The 24,089-nt window shown below is 40.5% G+C and overlaps 1 protein-coding gene across 1 annotated transcript in view; it reads left to right on the top strand.

The window, feature by feature from the left end:
- Positions 1-24,089, top strand: part of SCIN (scinderin) — a 48,073-nt gene that overhangs the window by 18,330 nt on the left and 5,654 nt on the right. Inside the window, exons 5-13 of the mRNA XM_059475563.1 lie at positions 14,833-14,928; positions 16,428-16,560; positions 18,202-18,290; positions 18,490-18,705; positions 19,725-19,846; positions 20,030-20,120; positions 22,584-22,754; positions 23,242-23,419; positions 23,899-24,020. Coding sequence (XP_059331546.1) covers positions 14,833-14,928; positions 16,428-16,560; positions 18,202-18,290; positions 18,490-18,705; positions 19,725-19,846; positions 20,030-20,120; positions 22,584-22,754; positions 23,242-23,419; positions 23,899-24,020 — 1,218 coding nt within the window. The remainder of the gene's footprint in view (positions 1-14,832; positions 14,929-16,427; positions 16,561-18,201; positions 18,291-18,489; positions 18,706-19,724; positions 19,847-20,029; positions 20,121-22,583; positions 22,755-23,241; positions 23,420-23,898; positions 24,021-24,089) is intronic.

A 24,089-nucleotide genomic window follows, 5' to 3' on the forward strand; every position in this document is an offset into this window, starting at 1 on the left:
TGAATTAACACCGTGCCTCACACCAGACCACACCGTCAGCTCTGTGTGAGGAAGGAGCATCCATCTGGGACAGCACCAGACAAGGAAAGACACAGAATTACTGTGTGTAGAAAGTAAAAGAATGGGGCAAATTGCATATTGATTTGGCTGGGGGGCAAGCACACTCCTTTGCATACTTCAGCTTCTGTTTCAAGATCATATGCACCTAGCCTCTAGTAACCCCAGTGAGCCCTTCCTCATATCTTTAGGAAGTTTAACAATTTACTTAAAATCCCCAGATTTCAGATATCACAACTGAGCTGATCAAAGTAGAGTGGAAGAAAAATTCCCAATTTATAGATTTTTCAGACCTCTAAAAGGTAACAAACACTCATGTGTTGTTACAGGTGGCCTACTAATAAAAACATTGGCACTTGGCATTTGTGTCCTAAATTAAGCTTCTCCCATTCATTCTCTAAAGAGGAGGAAGAGGGAAGCAGGGTCACAAAGCAGTACTTCAATAAAATGGAATATGTACAGCTAGGATATTGTCTTGTACTCCATACAAAGTTGAGGAAGTAAAGCTAATGGTGCATGCAGGAGTGCAATTATTTTTTGCGGTGCTTTCATTCACTGTGGTCATATGCAGCGTGACTAGTCACTGCCTGAGAGCAAAGCAGCTGCTGAGCCACCAGCCCGTGGCCATGCTGGCTGTGGGGACCCCTTTGGGTGGGCTGTCCATATCCTTGCAAAGACCTTTTCTCCTGTGGCTGTGTTCAGAAGTAGGGAAGGTGGCACACAGCGTACTGGAGATTTTTGAAGAGGGGAAAAAACCCAAGCAAACAATGCTCTGGTTTTTTACTTCCTTGTACAGACTTTTCACACTGGCTCTGATGTGGCACATATTTTACACGTAAAAACTCTTTTGAAAAGAGCACAGATTGACACTTAGAGAGCAACCTCCTGCTCCTGATTTGAATCACAGCATTGGGTTGCATCCTGCTGCAGCTGTGGCCGGGTGGCTCTGGGACCCTGCCCCTGGCTACAACTGCTGCTGCCAGGCCCATCCTGGGCTTGCCTCTGGAGGCTCTGAATGGAGCTTCTGGTACACTCATGTGTGATTGGGGAGCCCTGATCAGAGCAGCTCCCTTTGCTCCTTGCATGGTGCAGGCGCAGAGAAGTTGGAATTTTGTGCTACCCCAATGAGGACACGGGCCAGCTGCAGGCTGCCTCCCTGCCCTCCCCCTCCATAGGCTCTGAGGGGAAGGGATACACTGCCCTTGCCCCTACATCTCTTTGCCAGGCTTCCATTTGTGTGACACTGTTGTTTTGTAGCAACCTTGACACATGATTAAGAGCAGGAAAACACCAAGGTGGCATTTTGATCCTGTAGTGCACTGTTATTGTATCAGGGCATAAATTCTTTCTTCACTTGCACAGCAGTGTATGAAGAAGTTTCTGCTTTTGTTTTAGGATTCTGAATATGGAGGGCACAGAAATGGGTAGTTCAAGGCAATTAGATTTTTGCTTTTATTGCTTTTATTGCTGCCCCTGTGATGAGCCCAGTTTGAGTGAGTGTGTCTGCAGTCAGGGTTTATTTTCTATTCTGCATGGTGCTATCCTTGCTTTTGTAAGTGCTGCTTCCATAATGGGGTCTGCAGCTCAGCTGTGGCTGTCCCAATCCACTCTGAAATGTGCTACTAATAAATCAGGAGGGTAGTTAACCTCACAAACATCTAAAATTTATCAATCCTTGTTTCTGCTCAAACTGTTCCCATTTTCTGGTACTCTTTGTTTGGATTTCTCCTTCCTTCCACAAAATTGTCTGTTAACTTGCTGTTACACTTTCCCAGGCTAACTGCTGTTGAGCTAACATTGTGTTTGTTTCTTCCCTCCACATCAGGAAGGGTGGATTTTTGGCATCTCCAGCTTTCTTAGAAAAAGCTTGATTTATTTTCTAGGGAAAAGAATTACGTATTTTAAATATTTGTTTTGTCATTCAGTATGCCACTGAAATTAGAAGATTTCCTAAAATTATCTCCTCTGACAAATGTCAGAATGATTCCCCTTCCTGTGAGCTAGAAATCTGCTTTCATATGGCCAAACTTGCTCATTCAGTGCCAGTGGATGCTTGAGGCAGGGGCTGACATACCCACCACGAGTACCAGCAGAAAGAGCCAATTCTGATCTTATTCCTGCTCCATAAGCACAGAGTTGTGACTCCCTACAGAAATGCAAAACTTCTGTGCCTGCACCCCACCTCAGAGGCACGACACAGGCTGGCTGAACTGACCCTGCCACGCTTCTGTCCTGCACTAGAATTAGCAGAGGCAGCAGTGCTGTGATGAGGAGGTGTTTCCTGGCCTGCCCACTGTCCTGCTGGGAGCTGTGGTGCTGTGAGATGAACTTGTCTGATGAGGGCAGGTACTGCTCCCAGCTACCATTTTTAGCAATGGGAAGAGGCTGTGCTGCTCGAATTTGCCCACGGGAGAGAACTGTCTGGAGCTGCTGTGGGACTGGATGAGTTGCTGTGGCAGACCATCAAGACACAGCTCGCTCACCCTGGGAAAGGGGCATTACTAGAAGCTGGGCATGTGAGTAGTTTTGACAGCAGCAAGCCCTTTTTCATCTGCCACCACAGGCCACACAGTGACCATCCTGTGCTTGCACTCTGGAAACACAGCAGGTCTGGGAAGCTCAGACTTGCAGTGGGTGTGCAGAACTTCTCAGAAGATGCTTCAGGGATCACTGGAACTCTGGCTGTGAAGACAAGGCTGAAGATTTCTGTGCACATCAGAGATATTTGTTGTCTGGCTTCACCTCCATGTTTGGAAGGTGAAGCCAGATACATAAATCTGGCTTTAGGTGCCACATTTAGGTGAGGTAGTCACTGGCAGGTTTAAAGAAGCAGTGTTGTATTGGGTTGCTACCTTGGAAAATTAAAAGAGAAAGAGACCACCTTAGACAAATTGCTGCTGTTACTGTGACTGGTCACCAGTCTCAACAGAACATTAAAAAAAATCACCAGATGCCAACTCTGCTCTGATTTTCACATGTAAACAGCTGAATAGTTACCCGTTCTGCTGAATCTTACACTTTGAATAGTGTTTCAGGAATTTTTTGACCTTCATGGAACCAGTCCAAAAACAGATCTTAGCAATGCATGACACAATTTGGTAGCTGCTGCCTGTGCTGACACTGATATTTATCCTTCTCACTGCTTGCAGTGGTAAGCAGAGGTCTCACAGCTTTTAGTTGCGCAAGAGATCACTGAGGACTGAGAGCAGCCAAAGTAATTGGCAGCCATGCTCAGGACAGGCAATTTTCTTATTCTAGTTGGAATCTCTGCTCTAATTTTGAAGAGAGGAGAAAATTGGAGAAGCTGTATTTTAAAGTTTCCCATAATCTTGTTATTTAATATTGTGGCGTAATGGCAAACTAGAAAAACAAGGCATCAGAAATTAGTGTATTTGTGAAGATGTCTAATCAGCCAGCAAGCTGAAGGTGCTTGCAGTAATACAGGAAGCATAGAAGCATTCAGTATTGGGTCACTCAAGGGAAAGATGCAAAGCATCCAATCCTCCATTTGTTGTGCAGCAATCCCTTGATCTGGTACCATAACTCTAGAGATGAAGTAGAGGGGAGGAGAAAGTCTTAATATATCAGTTTTCCTCTATTTGTGTAATTTGAAATATTAGGCACCCTAAAATATGTTTATGTTGATCTAACTTTCTGCCTACATGGACTCATCTCCCTGTGGTTCATTTCAAGTATGTTGGGCAGCTGTGTCAGTCTGCAGGGTATGAGAGCCAGTGAAACAGTAGGATAGACTGAGTTCTACCTAAACTAAGTGTTAAGCCTGCATCTGCCCCCTCTACTTAATATGTCATGTTCAGGTAACACTTTTCAAGATGCTTCTGTTTTCTCTGAGCCTGTCTGATTCATAGAATTTACTGTTCCCTTACACATGACTCCCTTAAAACTGCAACTCTTGGTACTATATGATTGCTGTGGGTTTTGCTGCTGAGACGTTTTGTTGTGGTTTTGTAAAGGTTCTTGATTTTCATGATTGAAAACAATGAAACCTGAAAAATGTGACAGCTGAGGTTCAAAACCACAAGAAAATGAATCTTCTTGTTAGTATGCATCTTTGGAATCACTCCTCTGCCTTTAAACATGAAGGTCTGCCGCTTTTATTTACTCAGCATTTGCAGTTGTCACGTGCCTGTTTTTGTGAGCATTCTAGAGCCCTCACAACAGGTGGGTCCAAACCTCTCATAAAATACTTGTGTAAAGATTCAGCTAGTGTAAATACCGAGCAACAGGGAGAAGCTCTTCCTCCTTGCTGGGAAAGCAGCCTTCTCCTCCCTGCTCTTTCTTTAAAGCCCCTAAGCAATGATTAATCATGAGAATTGCTGAGTGCCATTGTATCCAGTGAGGATTGTTTTTGCCTGTGGTGTGAATAAATACTACAGGTGAATGGTGTGATCATATTACAGCCAGTCACACCTTCCTGCCTTTGTAGCTGGGAAGGGACTGGCAGCACTATTCAGTGCTAACTCAGCCCTGTGGAGAGAATCCCAAGAGCCCAGACAATAAAGAGATTGCATTGCAAATGCAAGTTACAGAGGCTCTAGACTCTAAAGACCCAAATAATGCAAACAATGTTGAAAACACGAAGCTCCAGTAACCCTTAAATTAATAGGATAGATGTCTGCCCATATGAGTAGAAGAGCAGGATCACTTCTTCCTTTCTTATTAAATTCAAGCCCTTAAAAATTATTTTTTACAAACCAAAGATCATTTCCAAGGACAGCATAGAGCACAGTGAGGTAGCTGGGAAAAAAAGTGAGGCTTGCCTTGACATGTGGTGGGTGTGAGAGTGCCAGGACCTGTTGCTCTGAAGGAGCTGTGCAGGTTCCTGCAGTCCCTGCCCCTGGCACATGGATCTTTACGTAAGGCTGGAAGAGCAGCACGTGCCCCACTGGGGAAGGTACTGCTTTGGTACCTGCTCCTTTCCCAGAGCCAGCAGGAGCAGGATGTGTCATCACAGCTCTGCAAAAGCAAAAACTGCTCTTGCCACTCTCAACATTTGTGCTCTTTCTGGTTCCCTTGCTTTTGGTTGTATTATGAACTTAGTCATGCTAAGGGGAGGTTTGTTTGTTTTGTATACAGAGGGGTGAAGGAACAGTGGGATGGATGATGCAAGAGGAGGAAGAGGGATAACTTTTTAGAATAATATTCTATTCTAGCTTTTTGTGGACAACAAACTCCAGGCATTTGTTAAGGATTAAACAATTGTTTAATTGTGTAGCTTGTACACAGTTTTAATCAAATGCTCATGAGCTCTGAATTGCATGTAACTGTCAGGGCCCAGCCTGACCTGTTCACAACCAAAAAAAATGCCCAATATGAAAAGTAATGAAGCCTTATCTATGGCTTTGGAAATATGTAAAGCAAAGTTGCCTGTTATCATCTAAATTGAGACAGCTGGAAAAAAATAGACATTATTCCAAGGAATTTTGTGAAATAGATACTAGAAATGAATTTCAGTCCGAGGGTAGAGGCAGTATTGAACAGTCATGTACAAAGGAAAATGAATGCACTGAGAGAGGGTTGAGGACAATGGAAGTTGTACCAGACCCCAGTGCCAAGACTCAGTAACACAGGCACACAGAGCAGTCAACTACATTTTCTTGAGAATACAAAGACTTAAGAAAGCTCATGCACAGAAAGTAGCAGAACAACTAGCTGTAGTTTCTATTAGTAGTTGCAGTGGGTACTCAAATGTAAAAACAGACAGTTTTCTCAGGCTGCTTTGAAACTATGGGTCAAATTTACCCCTCAGGAACACAAATATGCTGCTTCACTGGAGTGATTTTGGGCATAGGTAGGTGCCTGTAAGAATTTGGGTCCTGTCAGTTTGATTAGTTTGTTGGATACAACCCAAAATAGCCCAGAGGAATAAACCTGCAGGGGTAAAAATCTTACACATGATTGTGCACCTTTCATAGCAACACCTGCTCAGTGTGAGGAGTGGCAGTTTAACAAGCATTCCAGTGTTTAATTAAGCTGTATGATGGGCTGTGAAAGTGGGTACAAAGTGCAAACCCCTTGCCCTTCAGGGTGCCAATTTCAAACTGTCAGAACCAGGAGTTCTGTGTTCTTTACAGCAATGGAGCCTGTCTCCTTCCTTAAGGACAGTCCCTTTCCTTGATACAAATTTGCATTTAAATGACTAAATTACACAACTCATACTCAGACAAAACTTGCATGGCCTGGATTCCAGTACACCTTAGCTGCTTTGCACCAGCTGAGCATTTGGCGCAGCGTTTTTCCCAGACCCATGTAGAAGATCAAGAGGGGTTTGGCCAGAGAATGGCAGAGGCTGGTAAGGAGGAATCTTCCCAAACCTTGGCAGTTGCCCATAATATTCTTCAAGCCGCAGTTTTCAATCTTGGCTGCCTGAAGCCAGGTACTTAAATGACAGAGAACTGAATAGGAGCTGCAGGTGGCAAACACATCTGTAAGCCAGGCTTCTAATTAAGTCTCTAAATACAGATTTCAATGCCTGCATTAGAAATTTAATTTCAGAAAGAAAATGTTCAGGTGTATCATACTGCATGGCATGAGCTAAATTCTTTATGAACAGCTCTACTAGCAGGTGGTTGAAAACCTAATTTCTTATCCTTGGAAAGTTGCTTCTAAACTAGGTATTCTAGGGAATTTCTAAGATCCTAATGATTTCCTGGAAGTGCTTATGATCAAAGGTGTCTCATTTGCATTCTTGTGGGTGAGAAAGCCACTCATCTTTGTTATGTTTCCTTCTTTAGCAGCTGTAGCTTGCAGGGCTACCACATAAATCAATTATAATCTTATAATTACATGTTAGAATATGAGTAAAGTTTGTAATGGCTTTTTTCCTTTCTGTGCTATACTATCAAGAAATCTCTTGGTGAAAAAGTACTATAATTTTCACTTATTAAATGAGCATAATTAAGAGAAGGCCAAAGACAAGAGATTTTAGCACTTATCTCCACATGGGATTATTAGCTTATATTTCAAGGTACTTCCTTGCAACAGGGGAATTTCCTGGAGAAGACCTGAAAGGGTAGACTTCCTTTGCTGTATAAAAAGCTCTGAGATAGTCTCTTCCTGGGTTCCTGCATCTCCCTAACAGAAATGCACCTTGAAGGGTTTTTTTTTTTTTTCTTTTTTTTTCTGCAGGTTTGTCTCCTCCCAGCCCCTTGCAGAGCAACTGGGATCTGTGTGCAAGGCTGCCTTTGAATTTTCCTTAGTGAAAGTTCTGTAGTGCAGGAAGGGCTTAGGGAGGAAGAACTTTGCAGATTGTTTTGTTGGGTTTTTTTAAAAGAACTCCTCATGTGCACAGATTGCTGTTCCCTGTCCAGGCCATGTAAAACTGGAATAAGAATCCTCTCATCTTTGGGCCAAAGTGAAGCACAGCTGTATGGAAGAAAGCATCCCATGTGCTGGGGGAATCAGTTGAGTATTTTCACCACCATAGTGTGTGATGCTGAGGAAATCTGTAAATATTATTATTGCAGGTATCACAGAACAGGCTGTTAGGGCCAGGTCTTCTGCTTGCAGAACTGCTTCTGGCTTTGATACTGTCTGGCTTTACCTTTAAAAATAAAAGGTAGGTAAACTGAGATTTAAATACTGCAGTAATGAGTGCTGCAGCTTCTAAAGCTGAAGAACTGTAAATCATAGCTAAACATTTTGGCTCCTTTGCACAGAATTTTAGGATGTGTAGGAACTTAAAGACATAAGTCAGTTAGTGAAGGACTCCTGAACTAGCAGGAGGAAATTATTTTCAAAGAGCTAAGCAGGATATATCTCCTAGACAACCAGGTGAAAGGAACATTCTTGCTCTCTCTGTGCTAGTAAATATTTAATTTATTTCAAGCATCAGAGGGAGTCATTAGAGAATATCTGTCAAAATACTCTCTGAATTGCTTTCTTAAACATTCGAGTCCAGTCTGTGCTCTGTCTTGGACCAAAGAGTTTGGTGTCATACCAGGGAGGATCCTCTGGCATATCTGGTCTGCTTGCTGCATGGGCCTGGAAATGCTGAGCTTGTGAATACAGCCAGCATTGCACTCCAATATTCCAATGCCCTGAGTGGCTTTTCCCACCTTCCCGTCTCATGGTGTAAGTGCTGAAACACCTTTCTGCAGCTCCTCTGCTCACCCTGATGTGTCACAGCTGCTGTGCATCCCCTGGGAACACTGATTTCCATGCAGGGTCTCTGCCTCCAGCCCAAGCTTCATGGAGTGTTTGCCACACTCCTCTTGTCACTCCCATATTGGTATGGTCCAGCCACAGCCTTGGGACCAGCTGCAAAACTGGAGGCACTTAAAGAATGAAAAGCTGGGAGTGTTGTGGGTTTTGTCAGATAAATGTTCTTTATGGCTGAGGCTCCCTGTTGGCATTAGTTACTGATTTATTTCATTATTATCCAGCACATAAGCATGCACTGTCACTTAGCACATGAGATATTTTATCCACAAGGCCTTCAAACAGATCTGCAAAGTTGCAAAGGCTTCAGTGTGTACCTCAATTTATGAGGTAAATAAAGCAGAAAAAATGGGCAGCTCAAGTACACGTGTGAGTGTCTGCAGGCTTTGGGTCCCATATTTAATACTACTTCTGGTATCAGAGGATGATGTTAACAAAGCGGTGAGATTAAAAATTTAGGTTGAAAGAATTAGTATAAATGCAAAAAGATGTGGAGGTGATTGACTAGATTATTTTTAATTGTGCTGCAGGTAGGCAGGTGCTGAACAGCTCAATTTCCTGTGTTCATTCAGCAGCAGTGATGATTAGAAAAAGACTGCTGCATTTCACAGTTACTGCCTTTCACCCTCCTGGTTTCTTTTGGCATGGGATCACTGTTCATCTTGGAGGCATCCTAAAAGCCAGATATTTGAAGATAATGTAGGCTGGGCATTTCCTCATTTCATGCACGCCCAGTCTTCAGATAAATAACTAGCTTAGATACTGCCAGCTGTGCAGTCCCAGCAGGACAGAAAGCAGCCTGTTTTACCTTGCAGCCAAACTATCAAAAAAAAAAAAAAATCAAATTTTTACTCTCAAGACTGATCTAGACACCTTTTTGTGAACATGTTATCCATGGCCAGTTTCACAGAACAGACAATTAATGTTAGAATATTCTTATCATGTGAATAAAGACTTTATATTCAAATTATCCCAGACAGATATGCAAAGTTGCAAATATTTTATTAAAAGCTGCCAAAGCCTAATGCTCTATTTTTAGACAGTTAAGCACAGAGCTTTGAAAAAATTATGATTTGCATTTGAAATTCCTGAGACAACAAAAACTGGCTAAAAATGAAGGCCATAATTTATGCATCAAAAGTGCCATGAGCAGCTGATGTATTTTGCTGTTTAATATCAATCTGGAGTCCCACAGATCAGATTTAGACCTTAATGCCAGAAAGCCCTGTTGATAAATTACATGGTAAATGCCCAGAAACTAAGAGCATGCCAGAACTATTTGTTGACATAAACCATCCTTTTGTCCACTTCTCAGTGCATTATGGCTGTTTCCATCTTACTTGCAATCTGTGTTCAGGAGGATGAGAGGTTGCCTGCTCAAGGTGAGCATGTAATGAGATCTGTTGTTGCTGGAATTGCTAGTGAGAGGCCATTTGAGGCAGAAACCCTGTGAGCAGTTCAGTGAAGGGATAACTTTTTCTTGTTGGGAGTGTAATTTTTTGTAAGACAATGAATATTTGTTCAAATTGATGGGAAGAGTTCCAGGTTACAATAACCAGTAAAATAATCCTATTTGGTTATTTGTTATCTGACAAATATCAAAAGTAATTTTTGTCTGGTCCAGAATATCCTCAGCAGTGGTTGTGCTCTGTTAGAGGAACCAGTAACCCCAAACAATGAGAAGTTAACTGTGGCTGTTTACTTTAGCAGAGAAGGCCTAAAGCCACCTTTGCCTGATGATCCTCTGTGCTGGTACCCAGGGTCAGCCAGGTGGGTACTAGCCTGCATCATGTTCATCCCTTCCTTTCTCTGAAGGATTTTTTTCCTGCTCAAGTACATATTTGACAGAATACTTATTTCAGAGAGATGTTCCGTGTAATATTCTGCTCTGCTTTGAAGGTTAATAAAAATCTAAACCTTTATCTACCAATGAGTTCATTCTGTGTTTGTTTTTCAGATCTGTAGTCCTGCACAGTGGCTTTATTCTCTGTCACAACCTACACGTGTACCTTGAATTTGAATTTGGGGAGCAGGATATACTTTGCTTGTGTCAAAGCATACAGAAAAGTAAATGATGAGCTATTATCCTGACTCTTTTCCAAAAGTATTAAGTAATAAAATGTCATTTAGGCAGCTCTAAGCTGTGTCAATTTCTTGCTTTTCTCTCTATTGTTCTTAGTATATAAAGGTGGGGGTTTGAGGGGTTTTGAGATCTGATCTTCAGGATCACAGCCACAACAAACAGTTCAGTTTCAGACCCAGAAACCTAACCCAAAGTGTGTATATGAAGAAGAAAATCAAACATAATGCTAGTGTGCACAGGTTAAACTGTATAAAACTGGTTTTCTTTCTTAACTGACCTTTGCTTGACATGCTGTTCAGGTATTGTTTTCCTAGGTGGATTTTCAGCCTCACTGAACTCCTTAAACTTCTTGCTCCCATTAAATCAATATCAACTATTTTATGATGCAGAGCTGGCTTCTCCAGTCATGAAGAAAATACTTGCCAAATTTCTTTTAATGACTTTATTTTAAATTATTTACCTTGTCACATTCTTTCAGATTAAAAACTTGTTGTTTGTATTTCGTCTGTTCTTTTTTTAAGGGTGGAGTTTCACTTCTGAGTAAAAGCATTGGCTCAGTATTTTGCACTTATCTCAGGGGGTGCAGATATTTACAGAGAAGAGCTTGTGCACATGCAAATATGGAACAGGTTTTGCAGGCAAGATAAGCTACATTGCATTTACCACAAGTGAACTTGGGCAATTAGAGGAACTGGTGTTCTGTTGGTTTGCATAATGGTAGTCTTGTACTAACCTAAGAGTGTCAACACAGAAGTCTAACAGAGCTTAAAAACCCCAACATTTTAAGATTAATGCAGACTGACTTCCTGTTACATGCCTTCAGACAAGATCTAAAGCTATGGAGTTAATGAATACTTCTGCTAAAACTATGCTAAGCCCAAAGAATGAAGAAGGTGGGGCATGGATATGCTTTCAGGGCTCCTGATTACTCTTTATATTGTTGTTGCTGATAGTATGATAAACATAATAATAATGATGACTTAAAAAGTGGTTTCAATGTCTTTGTGTCCAACTGTGCATTTATGATATTTAGGGTGGGAAGTTTGCCAGGATGGTTGGACATCTGGGGAGCAGTGTGCCTAGGTTATCTTGTGTGTACCCAAGACAGCCTTGCTGTTTCCAGGTGTGTAGGGTGGATTTTTGGGTCTGAGTCCTTGGCATGTTTGTGAGTCAGGGTCTCACACCTCAAATCATGCAGGAGAGCCAGCCTGGGGCTCTCAGTGCACTGGGCCATACAGTGTCACAGCCTGGCTGTGCAGAAAGGATTATATGAGCACAGTCCTGTGTAAATCACTGTCATAGGATTTGTGTGAAACTAAGTGTATGTATATAAGTGTCAGAAGACCCAGTGTCCTTCAAATGGTCTGTTGGTATAAATAATTTCATTGGGGTACCTTGCTGCAAAGCTTTGGGAGCCTATGGCTGCAGTCTCAGCTGGAGTGATTTGCTTTCTTTTTGATCCATCACATGAGAATTATCTGTAAAAAGGGAGGTGCCCCAGAGAGCTACAACTCAGCCAGCAGGTCCTTATGTAAGGATACAACCCAGTTTCAGCATAGCAGTTAGCTGTTGTTTCAATACTGTTGTAATCTTACTGATAAAAATATTAATTTTCATAACATGCAGACATGTGGAGCCATCGCATGGGAGTGTGCCTTAGGAGGAGTAAAGACAACTTCTCTGGAAGGCATTTCTTTGGGAAAGAGCATTATTTTGACTTTTTTTCATGCTTTGTGTTTTAAGTATAGGATTTTTCCTTTCACGATCTGTCTCATCCTCCAGCCTGTAAGTCAAACTGGCAGCAAATACATGTTGGAAGCTGCATAAACTGTTCCTAGCAATACAGATATGTACTGACTATATATATATTTCATACAATATCACTTCATATAGTGAGTATATATTTATATGTATGTATGCTACATGTCTTCACAATTGATGCCTTCACAGGCCTTAGGTCATTTAACCTTGTATCATCTTCTGGTTCTGATACCAACACATGCAGGTACCACCAGTGATTCAGCTCAAGGCATTTTCTGACAGCTGTGTTGGCTGCACAGCCCTCCTCACAAGTCCTGCCTTTTCTTACCTGGTAGTAGGAGAAGCACGTCATGTCCTTCTTAACAAGGGTCATCACAATGCCAGGATCTACAAGCAGCTGTGGCTTAAAATGCAGGGGAAGGGGACGCTCTCAAGGCCCTTCTCCATTTGTTTTTGGGCTCTTCTGAGAAAAAGAATTACAGAAATTGATAATTTGTGTTTTCTGTTTGCCTGTGCTGAAGCACAGGGCTAGAAAAGCTAGGCAAAGAAGCTGCTGTGTAATGAGTTGTGGAGGGCTTTCCCTGGAACCAGAATGTTTCCTGTCTATAACTGCACCTGCACAAAGGGGATTCTAACCCCTCTCTTTGTGGTAGTACACATGAATTGAGATTTCCTAAGACCAGAGTTTGACAACAATTCTCTATCTACTTCAGAAAAACATTTCTGCATTTGGTTTTAAGACAGCAACAGGTCAGGCCAGCAATCTAACGTGTGCTGGGCCCAAATTTAAAACCCAATTTTTAAATTATATATAACTGCTTACTTTAATTGCCGTCAGAATGCAGCAACCAGACCTTGCTGTAAATAGAGAGGCTGCTTCTGTCAAGGTGCCTTCACAAACACCAACAGGCACTTTTTGCTTTGGAATATTCAGAATGACACTTGCACAGTTAAAAGAAAAAAAGGGATTTTGTATCAACATGCATGACTTACAACGATGCTGCAAAATAATTGTGGTGCCCCAGGTATTCTATAGGCACAGCAAGGGAAAACACTGACTTTCACTGTGTCAGAAGCCAACATTTTTGTGGAGATTTTTGGGTCTTTTGTTTGTTTGTTTTGGAGGTTTTTTGGGGTTTTGGGTTTTTTTTTTTTCTTTTGCTGTAAATGCCTAATTAAACAGTACTAGTGAGTGCAAACTTCTGAGAGTTTTCTTAACAGGATTCTTTTACCTTCTTACTGGTTACTGAAAGTCAAATGTTACAGAACCCTTGAACTTGTTCAGTGTCTGTTCAGGTAAAGATGTATGCTTGTTATTTGGCAGTTTTGTGACCCTGGCATTACAAAGACAGGGAGGGAAACATTTTTAAAAACCTTGTGCCAGTAAACTGCATATGCCCTTCTGTTCTAGCTGTTCACCAGCACAGAGGCACTCTGTGGTGGACATGGAGGCCAACTTGGCCTATAGAGCAGTAAATCTGCAGCCATGCAGTATAAATTCAGGAAATGCTGACTGAGAACTACTGAAGAGCTATGGGCAACATCTTTCTTAAACAGGACATTGCTTTCTTGTCTTCAGTGAGTTGCAGATAAAATTTTCTAGCTTAAACTGCAACAAGCACATATGAAAAGGCTATTTTCATTTTATTTTATTTTACTGTTTTACTGACTGTTCCAGGTAAGAAAACTCCACAGATGGCAGATTTATATTAAGTATTTATTCTGTATTGTTTTGCTTTCCAAATTGTTTGCAGCTGTATGCTTTATTGGGCTTCCCTGTTATCAAATATTTACAAGGCTTTTTCCCGTGGCTCCACATTATATTGCACAGCATTTTATACAGATACTGCACAAGTTCACAGGAAGGCTAGCACTGCCCTTGTACTTTATGTTAATATTTATTTTCTCAGACATATCAATTACTACCTTCACTCTGGGACATAATTTCATAGGAATACATAATATTCTGTATGTAACCTTTGGATCTGTCCCACATATATGGGTCATTAGGGAAAGATCATCAAGAAAGGGTAACTAGGACTTAATAATAACTACCTGACTTACCATATTCTTGATGAACCTCTGTAAATTTCTTATAGTGATATTTGTTATAATATTGCCCATGGTGTAAAACTACCCCAGTAGTTAAAATTGATTTTCTAGTGGTAGAGCAAGAAAATGTTTTTCTCACACCATAAATTATTTTTAAGATCCTAGCTAAATTTTTGCCTTAAAATGGGATTAAGAATCTGTAACTTTTAAGATTAATGAACTCATCATATGATATTTTATATTGCTAATTAAATTACTTTATAATTTCAGCTAATACATTTTGTTCTGGAAGTTTTAATTTTAGTATTGTTAAACATTTTAAGAATTATGTCATTCCAAAAATTATAAGATGTGCTTGACAACAGTTCACTAGTTACTGGGAAGAAAAAAGGAAGACAGGTAAACACACACATAGAACAGGATCACATACACCTTTCTGTGTGCATTTTGTAGTGTATAGACAACCAGCAAATTGACCTGAGGAAAAGACATCATGTAGGCATAAAGTTACTGGAGATCTGACACAGGTTTTAAAAATTATCTCTATGTTTGTTTTAGTTATGAGTTTGGTTTTAGATTGTCTTATATATAAAGATGATCCCAATTATTTGATTACTGCAACAATACATTAGTGTACAGATATTTATGCTCTAGCACCTACTCTCTCTCTGCATTGAATTTGTTATTCTCTTATGCAGGTTTTAGGGAACAAGCCAGAGCTTCCTGAGTGTGGTGATGATGATGATGATGAGCTGGCTGATGTCACAAACAGGAGAAGTGCTAAACTATATATGGTAAGTTGTTTATTTATTTACTTATAATTAGGTATGCTCAGCAGTAGTCATGCTTTTATTCATTCCTTCCTCATAAATGGAGTTCTGGCTTCATTACAGAACTGCTCTTATTTTAGTTTATTTGCAGCCAATGAACAAGTTACTCAAAGGATGTCAATTAAGATAGTCCAGGTAATTTGAGGGGGAAAAAAAGGATTATATTTCTGTATACTCAAGAAAGAAGTGAAGCATGGCCTATGAACCACACAGTGCAGGTCAAAGAAGAATTAGCTGCTCTTAAATCATCCTCTCTTCCTAATTTTAACAGGGAAACTTTTAGTAGTCATATATGACTTAGCCACCTCTCTCCCTGCCTCTCACATGATTTTTCCACTGCCCATAGCTGTATGTGGGATTTACAGGAAGCCTGTATGAGGTGATCATTGTTACAAAGCCACTCGTCCGTGTGTTGTGTTTAGGTCACATCAATCATTCCTTTCATGCCAAAAGTCTGGTGTGTATTTCTCTTCATAAGAGGGGTTTAAGGGAACAAAAATGGAGAACAAAAGAAAAAGGCCTGCATATATATATATACACACACACACACATATATATATATATGATCAGGAGCATTGAAGTAAAACATAACTAGAGAAGGGAAAGTGAATTTTGAATCCTAAAACTCTGAAATTTCTATGGATATCTGATAAATTAGTATAAGTACACAGGTTCTGCTAACAGAGCTCTGTTAGCTGGATTTAAATGTGTTGCAGTATAACAGTGAGTGTCAAAGGCAGGAGACAGGTCTATGGTGAGCCCTCAAAGTTGGTACGATGATTGATTTTTACTTGTTGTGTGCAGTGGTAATTTCCTCTTTGTACTTCCATAATATAAAATGCAAGATACAGTGATGTGTTTAAAATTCATATTTAATTATGAAAGGAAATAAAGACATAGAAAAGTAATTACAATAGTAATAATCTATTTTCACTAGTAATAACTGGTCTTTTCGGCTACACAGGAGTAATTTTAAAAAGTTTTAAATGTCTGCATGAACTTACAGTAGAGGTTACAAAGCAGATTCTGGAACAGGTCATACATTATAGTTTCCAATTAAAGAACAGCAGGTTATAAATGTAGGCAATTCACCTGTTAGTGTCAGTGTAGGACTATTTTATTATGGTTCCAAATGCTGTTGTTCAGCATGTGCATGTACCTTTGGCTTCAGTGTAAGCTGCTTGGCAGCAGGGACTATTCCAGTGGATGAGAAAAAAGGATTTATTTTAAGAAACTGCGAGGCAAGGATCTAACAAACTCCCTAAAATTAGCACTACGTCTCCCTCTATTGGATGTAAGATGAACTGAAACAAAAAATCATTCACCTACTTTACTTCCCAGCAGTACACAAATTTCATATAGCCAGTTATATAGGAATGGCAGCTGATTTTATACTTATTTCAGAAATTAATTTGTCTATAAAAGCCAGAGTTGATCTAAATTTGAAATTACTGTTTTCTTAGGTGTCAGATGCGAGTGGATCCATGAAGGTGTCCTTGGTGGCAGAGGAAAACCCCTTCTCTATGGCTATGCTTTTGTCTGAGGAGTGCTTCATTTTGGACAACGGTGCTGCCAGGAAGATCTTTGTGTGGAAAGGTGAGAGGTCTCTTGTACTGCACATGCAGAAGCTACACAGAGATCCCTAAGGAGTTGGCACAACACCCTTGGGACACTAGCAGTAATTTAATACTGGCTGGACACTGTACCCTGCGCACAGCCCTTCCCTGCTACGGGCTGTGGACAAGGATTACTCACTTGTGTAACGACCTCAAGACCGAGGTTGTCTAAGAACCCTATTTTTGAGATATCTGTACATTTGGGTGATGAAATGCTTATCTAAATGGCAAGTACAAAGCAAACATAAATAATTCTATGATTTCTGTATACTGTCGTCAAATCTCTATCTTCTGGGACAAAATCTGGACACTGAACATTCCATTTGGGTAGGTCACTCCACAGAGCTGTGAAATTGAAAGGTGTGTGTCCAGGGCATAAACTAAAAGCATAAGCTTGCAAATAATTTAATATCTCTTTTTTTCTTGCAAATATTTCTCTGAGGTATCATCAGTTGGCAATTGCTTTGTCTGAATGTTTCCCTGGGGAAGAATACTGCTATTGTGGAATTAGGTCTTGACACCTGGATTGCTGTAGTGCTGCCCTTCAATCCAGTGCTGAGTATTTATTTTTTTTGGTCTGAGGCAGCTTATTAATTATTCTTTGGCATTTTTATTTTGTTTTACCATGTGCAACACTAAATAATTACTTGAGGCATTTTTCAAGTCTCTCAAGTCAGTCCAGGAGGCATTGTAAGCATTTTGTTTGAAAACATTGGGGGAGCATTTTGCTCAGATGGCTTATGTCTGTCTGTCCCCCCGATGCCAAATTGTCATTCTATATGAAAGCTCCTAGAAGAAACAAGCCAACAGGGTCAGGCATAAAATAAATAAAATATTATTTAGGTATCCTCACTTTGCTATTGCTGGTAAAAATAATGTGTGGAAAACCCCCATTAGGCTGTGAGTCTCACCCTTGCACGGGAGGCTGCAGCTATCATCTCTGCAGGAAACCTTCAGGCCTAAGCTGAGAAGTGTGAATTACCTCGGTAATGGTCTCCTTCAAAGTGGGATACAACTGAATACCTGATCAGAGCACCTGATTAGACTGTGAGGTCTTTGGAATGCAGCCCCTGCAGCCTGCTGGGACACAGACCCTGTGGACAGTGTCGGTCCCACAGAGGCTTCATCTAACAGTGAGCTAGGCTGAACAGTGTTAGGAGCAGTGGATAGGGAAATGGGTAAATTGCAAAACCCAGCCAGACAAAACAGGAGTTTCTTTTACTCTTTTGCACTGCCTGAAGAAGTGGAGGCAGTTCAGCTTTATTGACCATATTGCAGCCCAGCAAAGGAAGTCAGAGAAAAGATCCAGGGTACCTTGAGCCAGGCAGATATTATTAACCAGTTTTTATTTTTGTAGAAACACTAAGTAAAACAAAATGCCCCCTTTTTCTCTCTTTCTGTTTTTTCCCTTTAAATTAACTATTTCCAAGGCTATCAAAGTACTGTTTTGGCCGTTCAACTTCACAAGAATCTTGCTCATGCTATGTCCAGCGTTTGTGTTCATTCAAGACTGAGGGAAGAGCAATGTCAAAGAGAACCTGGCTTGAGGATTACTTGTTTTTAAAGGTTCTGTGTGCTTATTGCCCTTTCCCATGTACTGTTATCCTTCTGTTTTAATCAGGCAAAAATGCTAACCCTCAGGAGAGAAGAGCTGCCATGAAGAATGCTGAACAATTCATACAGCAGATGAATTATCCTGCCAACACACAGGTGCGATCTATTTGTGGAGGTGATTCCAGGAGAGCTTGAGCTCTGTTGAACACATTGTTTTTAAGTCAGCAGAAAAAATATTTTTAGTGGCTTATAAAACATAAGGGCAATATTTCACATATAATCTAGAAAAGTTTCTGTTTGGGTAACTGTGTCAGCTCTGTTTTCCTTCTGTTTCACGTGTCTTCCTTCATTTCAGATTCAAGTCCTTCCCGAAGGAGGGGAAACGCCAATGTTCAAACAGTTTTTCAAAAACTGGAAGGATAAAGATCAAAGCATTGGCTTTGGCAAAGTCTATGTCACAGAGAGAGTGGCTAAAATTGAGCAGATTGAATTTGATGCTACCAAGTTACATGAGTCTCCACAAATGGCTGCCCAGCATAACATGGTAGATGATGGTTCAGGGAAAGTAGAGGTAATTTTCATGTTGTAATAAGTTTTATCTTATCTAACTAATGTATTCTGCTACTTGTGATGGGCAAAACTGCTACTCTGTGTTTTAATTTTTATACTGTTGTTTAGATTAGCACTCTGTTAGTGGAATGTTCTTTTGGTGCTTATGAAAGTGATCAAGAGAAATCAAACACCAGAAATATTACCCCTTACACAATACCTTGTAAATATTTACTTTAAATAGATTCTTAGTCTAAAGGAGAAACTTTAGGCTTATATCAGCTTGAGATCTGGAATGGGAAGACTTGTGCTTGGAATCAGAAATCCATTCCATGTCTTTATGTAGATATCCAGTCTGGTTTCTAGAGGAACCTTCTTTGTCCCTAGAGTGTCTCTAAGGTAGAGAGAGAAAAAGATAACTGTAGAGTCTTTCTAGACCTTTTCATATCCCACTTCAGGACTATCTTTGGACTACACAGGGCTGGCATGGCATTGTATTAACATGGCCTGTTCCATGCAAATTACTTATTTGGCTTCTGGAAGAAAAAGAAGGGATGAATACCTACACTCTTATCAGTGTATTTTCTAGAAAACGCTCACACTTGGGATGGTCCATAGGCTTGAGCAGCCAATTGTTTCTGAACTGCTGTAGTGAATGAAATAGGAAGAAATCTTCCTAACACCACGTTACCTGACTGCAGTGTGCCTCTCCAAAATGATATGTTCGTTTTATGATGGATCATAATGTTGTGCCATGTCATATTGTCACTGTAAAGTATTAAGAAAGTTCATCATGGCATTGTGAAGTGATCATGTGTGAAAAAAGGATCAAGACAAAGAGAAGGAAGTGTGTTGCAGCCCCTTGTGGATGGTCCTTATTAATTCAGCTTGTATTTACCTACTTCATGAATAATCCTCCCTGTATGTGTTCAATAACACTTGGGAACAGGAAGGACACTGAAGGGATAAGATAGTAAAACACTTTGTGAAGAGTCTCAGGATGCAGTTGAGCAATCTGCAGTGCTTTCCCTGTTTCCCCAGATCTGGCGTGTGGAAAGCAGTGGCCGAGTTCCTGTGGGACCTGAGACATATGGGCAGTTCTATGGGGGTGACTGTTACATTATCCTCTACACTTATCCCAGAGGGATGATCATCTACACGTGGTATGTTTGGCTGCCTTTGCACAGACCTGCAGTGTGTGGATATTACTTTATGTTGACTTTATGTCCTTTTGAGTAGAACACATGTAAATGTAAGATTGTTCACTGTGAGTTTGTCATACAGCACAAGCTCTGGGTTACTTTGAAGCTAAATTTAACCATTGTCTTTCTCCTTGTCTTCCTCAGGCAAGGAGCCCATGCTACAAAAGATGAACTGACTGCTTCTGCATTTCTGACTGTTCAGCTGGATCGGTCATTAAATGATGAGGCTGTGCAGGTTAGTCTCTTGTGGATAAAATCCAGCAGAGCATGTGATACTTGCAAATTTTGATGAGAATTGAAAGGAGGAGCTAGCATTTAAAGACTGAAAATGCCAATTGTTCAGGTGTGTATCAAGCAAAGTACCACAGGATCTTGTTAGTTGCCAGAGATTGCCCGTTTGAATCGTCCTTTCTGTATGCAGTTGTCCAAAAGAACACAGATATACCAGAACCTAAAACTGCCTTTGCTTTCCTTTGATTTGCACCTTTTTAAAATTAGGTTTCAGTCCTGACAAGACTCACAGACCCTGTGCATATCCCAGTGCAGACTGAATGATAAGACTGTCCCGGGCAACTCTCTCCAAGCAGAGTGTGACCAGTCAATAGCCATGGGGGAGCTCTCCTGTCTCCTTCTGATTGGGGAGGAAGTTGTGATATTTAGCTCAGACAAGACACCTGACTTTTAGAGGGGTGAAACTGAGAGAACTGAAAGCCACGTGAAAGACAGAAGAGGAAAACCTGCTGGAATTGTGCAATAGGATCTGGCTGTTCCTTGCCTCATTGAGAAACACAACTTGGGTTTTCCCATCCCATAGTGCTTGCAGCTCCATGAAAGCAGGATACACATCCTCATGTGCAGAAATGGGGTGTGCAAAGCAAGGCACAGGGCACTGGCAACTAAAGGGTTTGAGTAGATGAGCTAGTCCTTGGCTTGACTGGGTGTGTTCTCTTTTTATCACTACTGAGAAGGGGTAGATAGGTGAAGACCTGAGGGGTCTCTTTTCACAGAAAAGCTTGAGCTGTGAGATGACAAGGGACAAGCAGAGATTTTCTAGGCAGGAGGAGATAATTCTGTGATTCCCATTTCTTAATTACAAAAGCAAAAGGCTTTCCCCACCCACTAAGGTAGAGTTAATTCAGTTGGCAGCCCAAACTTTTATCCACTAATCAATTATGATTCTGACTGGAATTATAATAAGGAAGGATTAGAACACATTTAGATAATTACAGCTTGAACTATTCCTAACAAGTGCTCTATATTTGGACCTTGTCCAGCCCAGTGTGGTCCTGCCTCATACCTAAGGCTAATGTTAATCTTAAAGTAATAACAATATTATTACCATTGTTAACAATATTACTGTTGCAATTTTAAGGTGCTTAAAAAGTGTTTTTATTCAAGCTGAAGATCCATTTCACTGCAGTAGACATGATACTTAAAAGTACTTTCAGCCTGCAACGGGTTTAGGAATGTATATGTGTACATATCTATATGTGTATATATATGCACATGCGTATATATATGTGTGCATTTTTATGAAAACAGACACAATATATTACCTGTGCCTGACATGTCTATCAGCATTATTTGGAAGCTTTAAGTGTGCTATTTTGTGTGGTCACTAGATGGCACGACAGTACAAGGGACTGTTAAAACGTTGGGCTTCGAGAATGTGTTTCACTGTGCTGTTTGGGTCATCTGGGGTTTTTTACGTTTATTGGGGTTGGTTTTTGGTTTTTTGTTTGTTTGTTTGGTTGGGTTTTTTTGTGGTTTGAGGTTTTTGTTTTCCCTTTTATAAAATCCTGTTGCAGTTTGTCCCTTACAAGTGTATGTGTCCTAGGTTATCCTTACCAGACAACTGCAGCAGTCTGTCTACCTGTGAATTAAGTAAAAGCACTTGCTTGTGCCCAGCTTCAGCTGTTCCTCTGGGCACCCCAGCTCTCAGCTGCCCCAAGCCTCACTGGGGGCTCTCCACTTCTCCTCCTCTGCTGGCTACACAGCATGTCTCATTCCCTTTTTTCCCTTTCTTTCTGGGAATGAAGGCAGGGATTTGTAGCCCTCTACCTTGGCCAGTGGTACTGTCATAAAGGAAAATTAAATGGTTGCATACAAATAACTTTAATCATACATTAACTTTAAAATAATCATTCTTCATAGCTCAATGTGGTTTTTTTTAGATTGCAGTAGCATCTTTTACATCTGTAATGGAAGTTCATTTTCATCATCCATGTTACACTCTGGATGAGAAATTCATGATACTTTTTTCATCCTCTTGGCAGATAAAATACATATAGAAATGAATGAAATGAATAACCATTCTCTTCTGCTTAAATAAAGGGTACCTAAACTTCCAAGATAGTTTTTCAGGAGAATTAAGTCATTCTATAAAACACTATGAAATGACAGTTCTTTTGAAAATGAATGATTTTTATAGCAGCCATTTTAATCAGCTAAATATTATGTTGGAAGTTTGAATTTTATCTTTGTGTCACCGTGATTGGCAAAAAAAAAAAAAATCTCACAAATGCTCTACTCTGTATGTCTGGAGCTATATTTTTAGATCTTTTCAGCTTGCCATTTCTCATTTTTGTTAACATACTTAACATTGTTGGCTAAGATCCCCGTAGCTGTTCAGCAAAGACCAAAAATAACCAGGTGTATCCTTTTGTTTCTTTTATTGCATTTCTTTACATATCTGCAGATCCGAGTCAGTCAAGGTAAAGAGCCTGCACATTTACTGAGCTTGTTCAAAAACAAACCACTTATAGTCTACAAGGATGGGACGTCCAGGAGGGAAGGTCAGAAGCCTGCTCCACCAACACGACTCTTCCAAATTCGCAGGAACCTGGCATCCATTACTAGGATTGCAGAGGTAAGGTCACCTGCTAAGTAAAGCAGCCATTCCCAGTGGGAAATGATAGAGCTGCCATGAGCTTCTCTGACTAATCTTGTTGGGTAGTCATATCTGGTAGGAGCACAGAACTCCAAATCCAGCCCACTGCTCTATTTGATGAACCCGTCGAATAAACCAAAGAGAATATGCTGTAGCTGGCTGGAATCGGTCTGCATCGCTCAGAGGAGCTGTAAGAATACACACAGTGAACAGTCAGCTCACAAAGAACAGACAAGAAGTCAGCAACTCCTATGAGATGGTCTTTCCTACTGCAAACAGTCCTAAGTTCTGCCCTGCAAGTCAGCTCCCTGTCTTAAATCTAATTTGTATCAGTGTAAAACTAGGGAAGAACTGAAGACCAAAAGCATAGCAGATTAACATGTCTACACATTTTATATAAATATGCAAAATAGTAATTACATTATCTGAAAATTTGAAGAATAAAACAATTTCTTTTTTTATCTAGGTTGATGTTGACGCAGCATCACTAAACTCTAATGATGTCTTTGTTCTGAAACTGCCAAACAACTCTGGCTACACGTGGGTAGGAAAAGGAGCAAATAAAGAAGAGGAACAAGGAGCTCAGTACATTGCCAATGTTCTCAAATGCCAGACTGCAAAGATTAATGAAGGCCAGGAACCAGGTTCGTATGAGGCCACATGGATGCTAATGGACAGCTGAGAATACACAGCACTGCATGGAGACAGTAGGTTTAGATGAGATATTAGGGGAAAAAATCATTGCTGTGAGGGTGGGGAGGCACTGGAACAGGTTGCCCAGAGAAATGGCAGATGCCTCATCCCTGGAACTGTTTAAGGAGGGTTTGGATGGAGCTCTGTGCAGCCTGATGTACTGAAAGGTATCCCTGCCCATAGCAGGGGCATTGGAACTAGATGATTTTTAAGGTCCCTTCCAACTCAGGTCATTCTATAACTCTATGATTCTTCCTGGGTATGCAACTGATACTGGTATTTTGACAAACTGCAGGAAATACTGTAAGAAAAGTTATTCATCTTTGAGACAGAAAAGAGATTGTTCGGGGATTTCTGAAATACTATCTAGCAAACAAAAATACCAAATGTTAAATCAGCTGATGGATAAATTGTATATTATGTATTTTAGAGGAATTCTGGAAAGCACTTGGAGGTAAAAAAAATTACCAGACTTCATCACAACTCTTGACAAAGGCTGAAGATCATCCCCCTCGCTTGTATGGTTGTTCTAATAAGACAGGCAGATTTATTGTGAGTACATTTTGGATACTTTCTGTTTAATTATATAGTTTCTGGTATATTTTGCCTTGGAAATCAGTG

Source organism: Ammospiza nelsoni, chromosome 1 (genome assembly GCF_027579445.1).
Source record: "Ammospiza nelsoni isolate bAmmNel1 chromosome 1, bAmmNel1.pri, whole genome shotgun sequence".
Lineage (NCBI taxonomy): Eukaryota > Metazoa > Chordata > Aves > Passeriformes > Passerellidae > Ammospiza > Ammospiza nelsoni.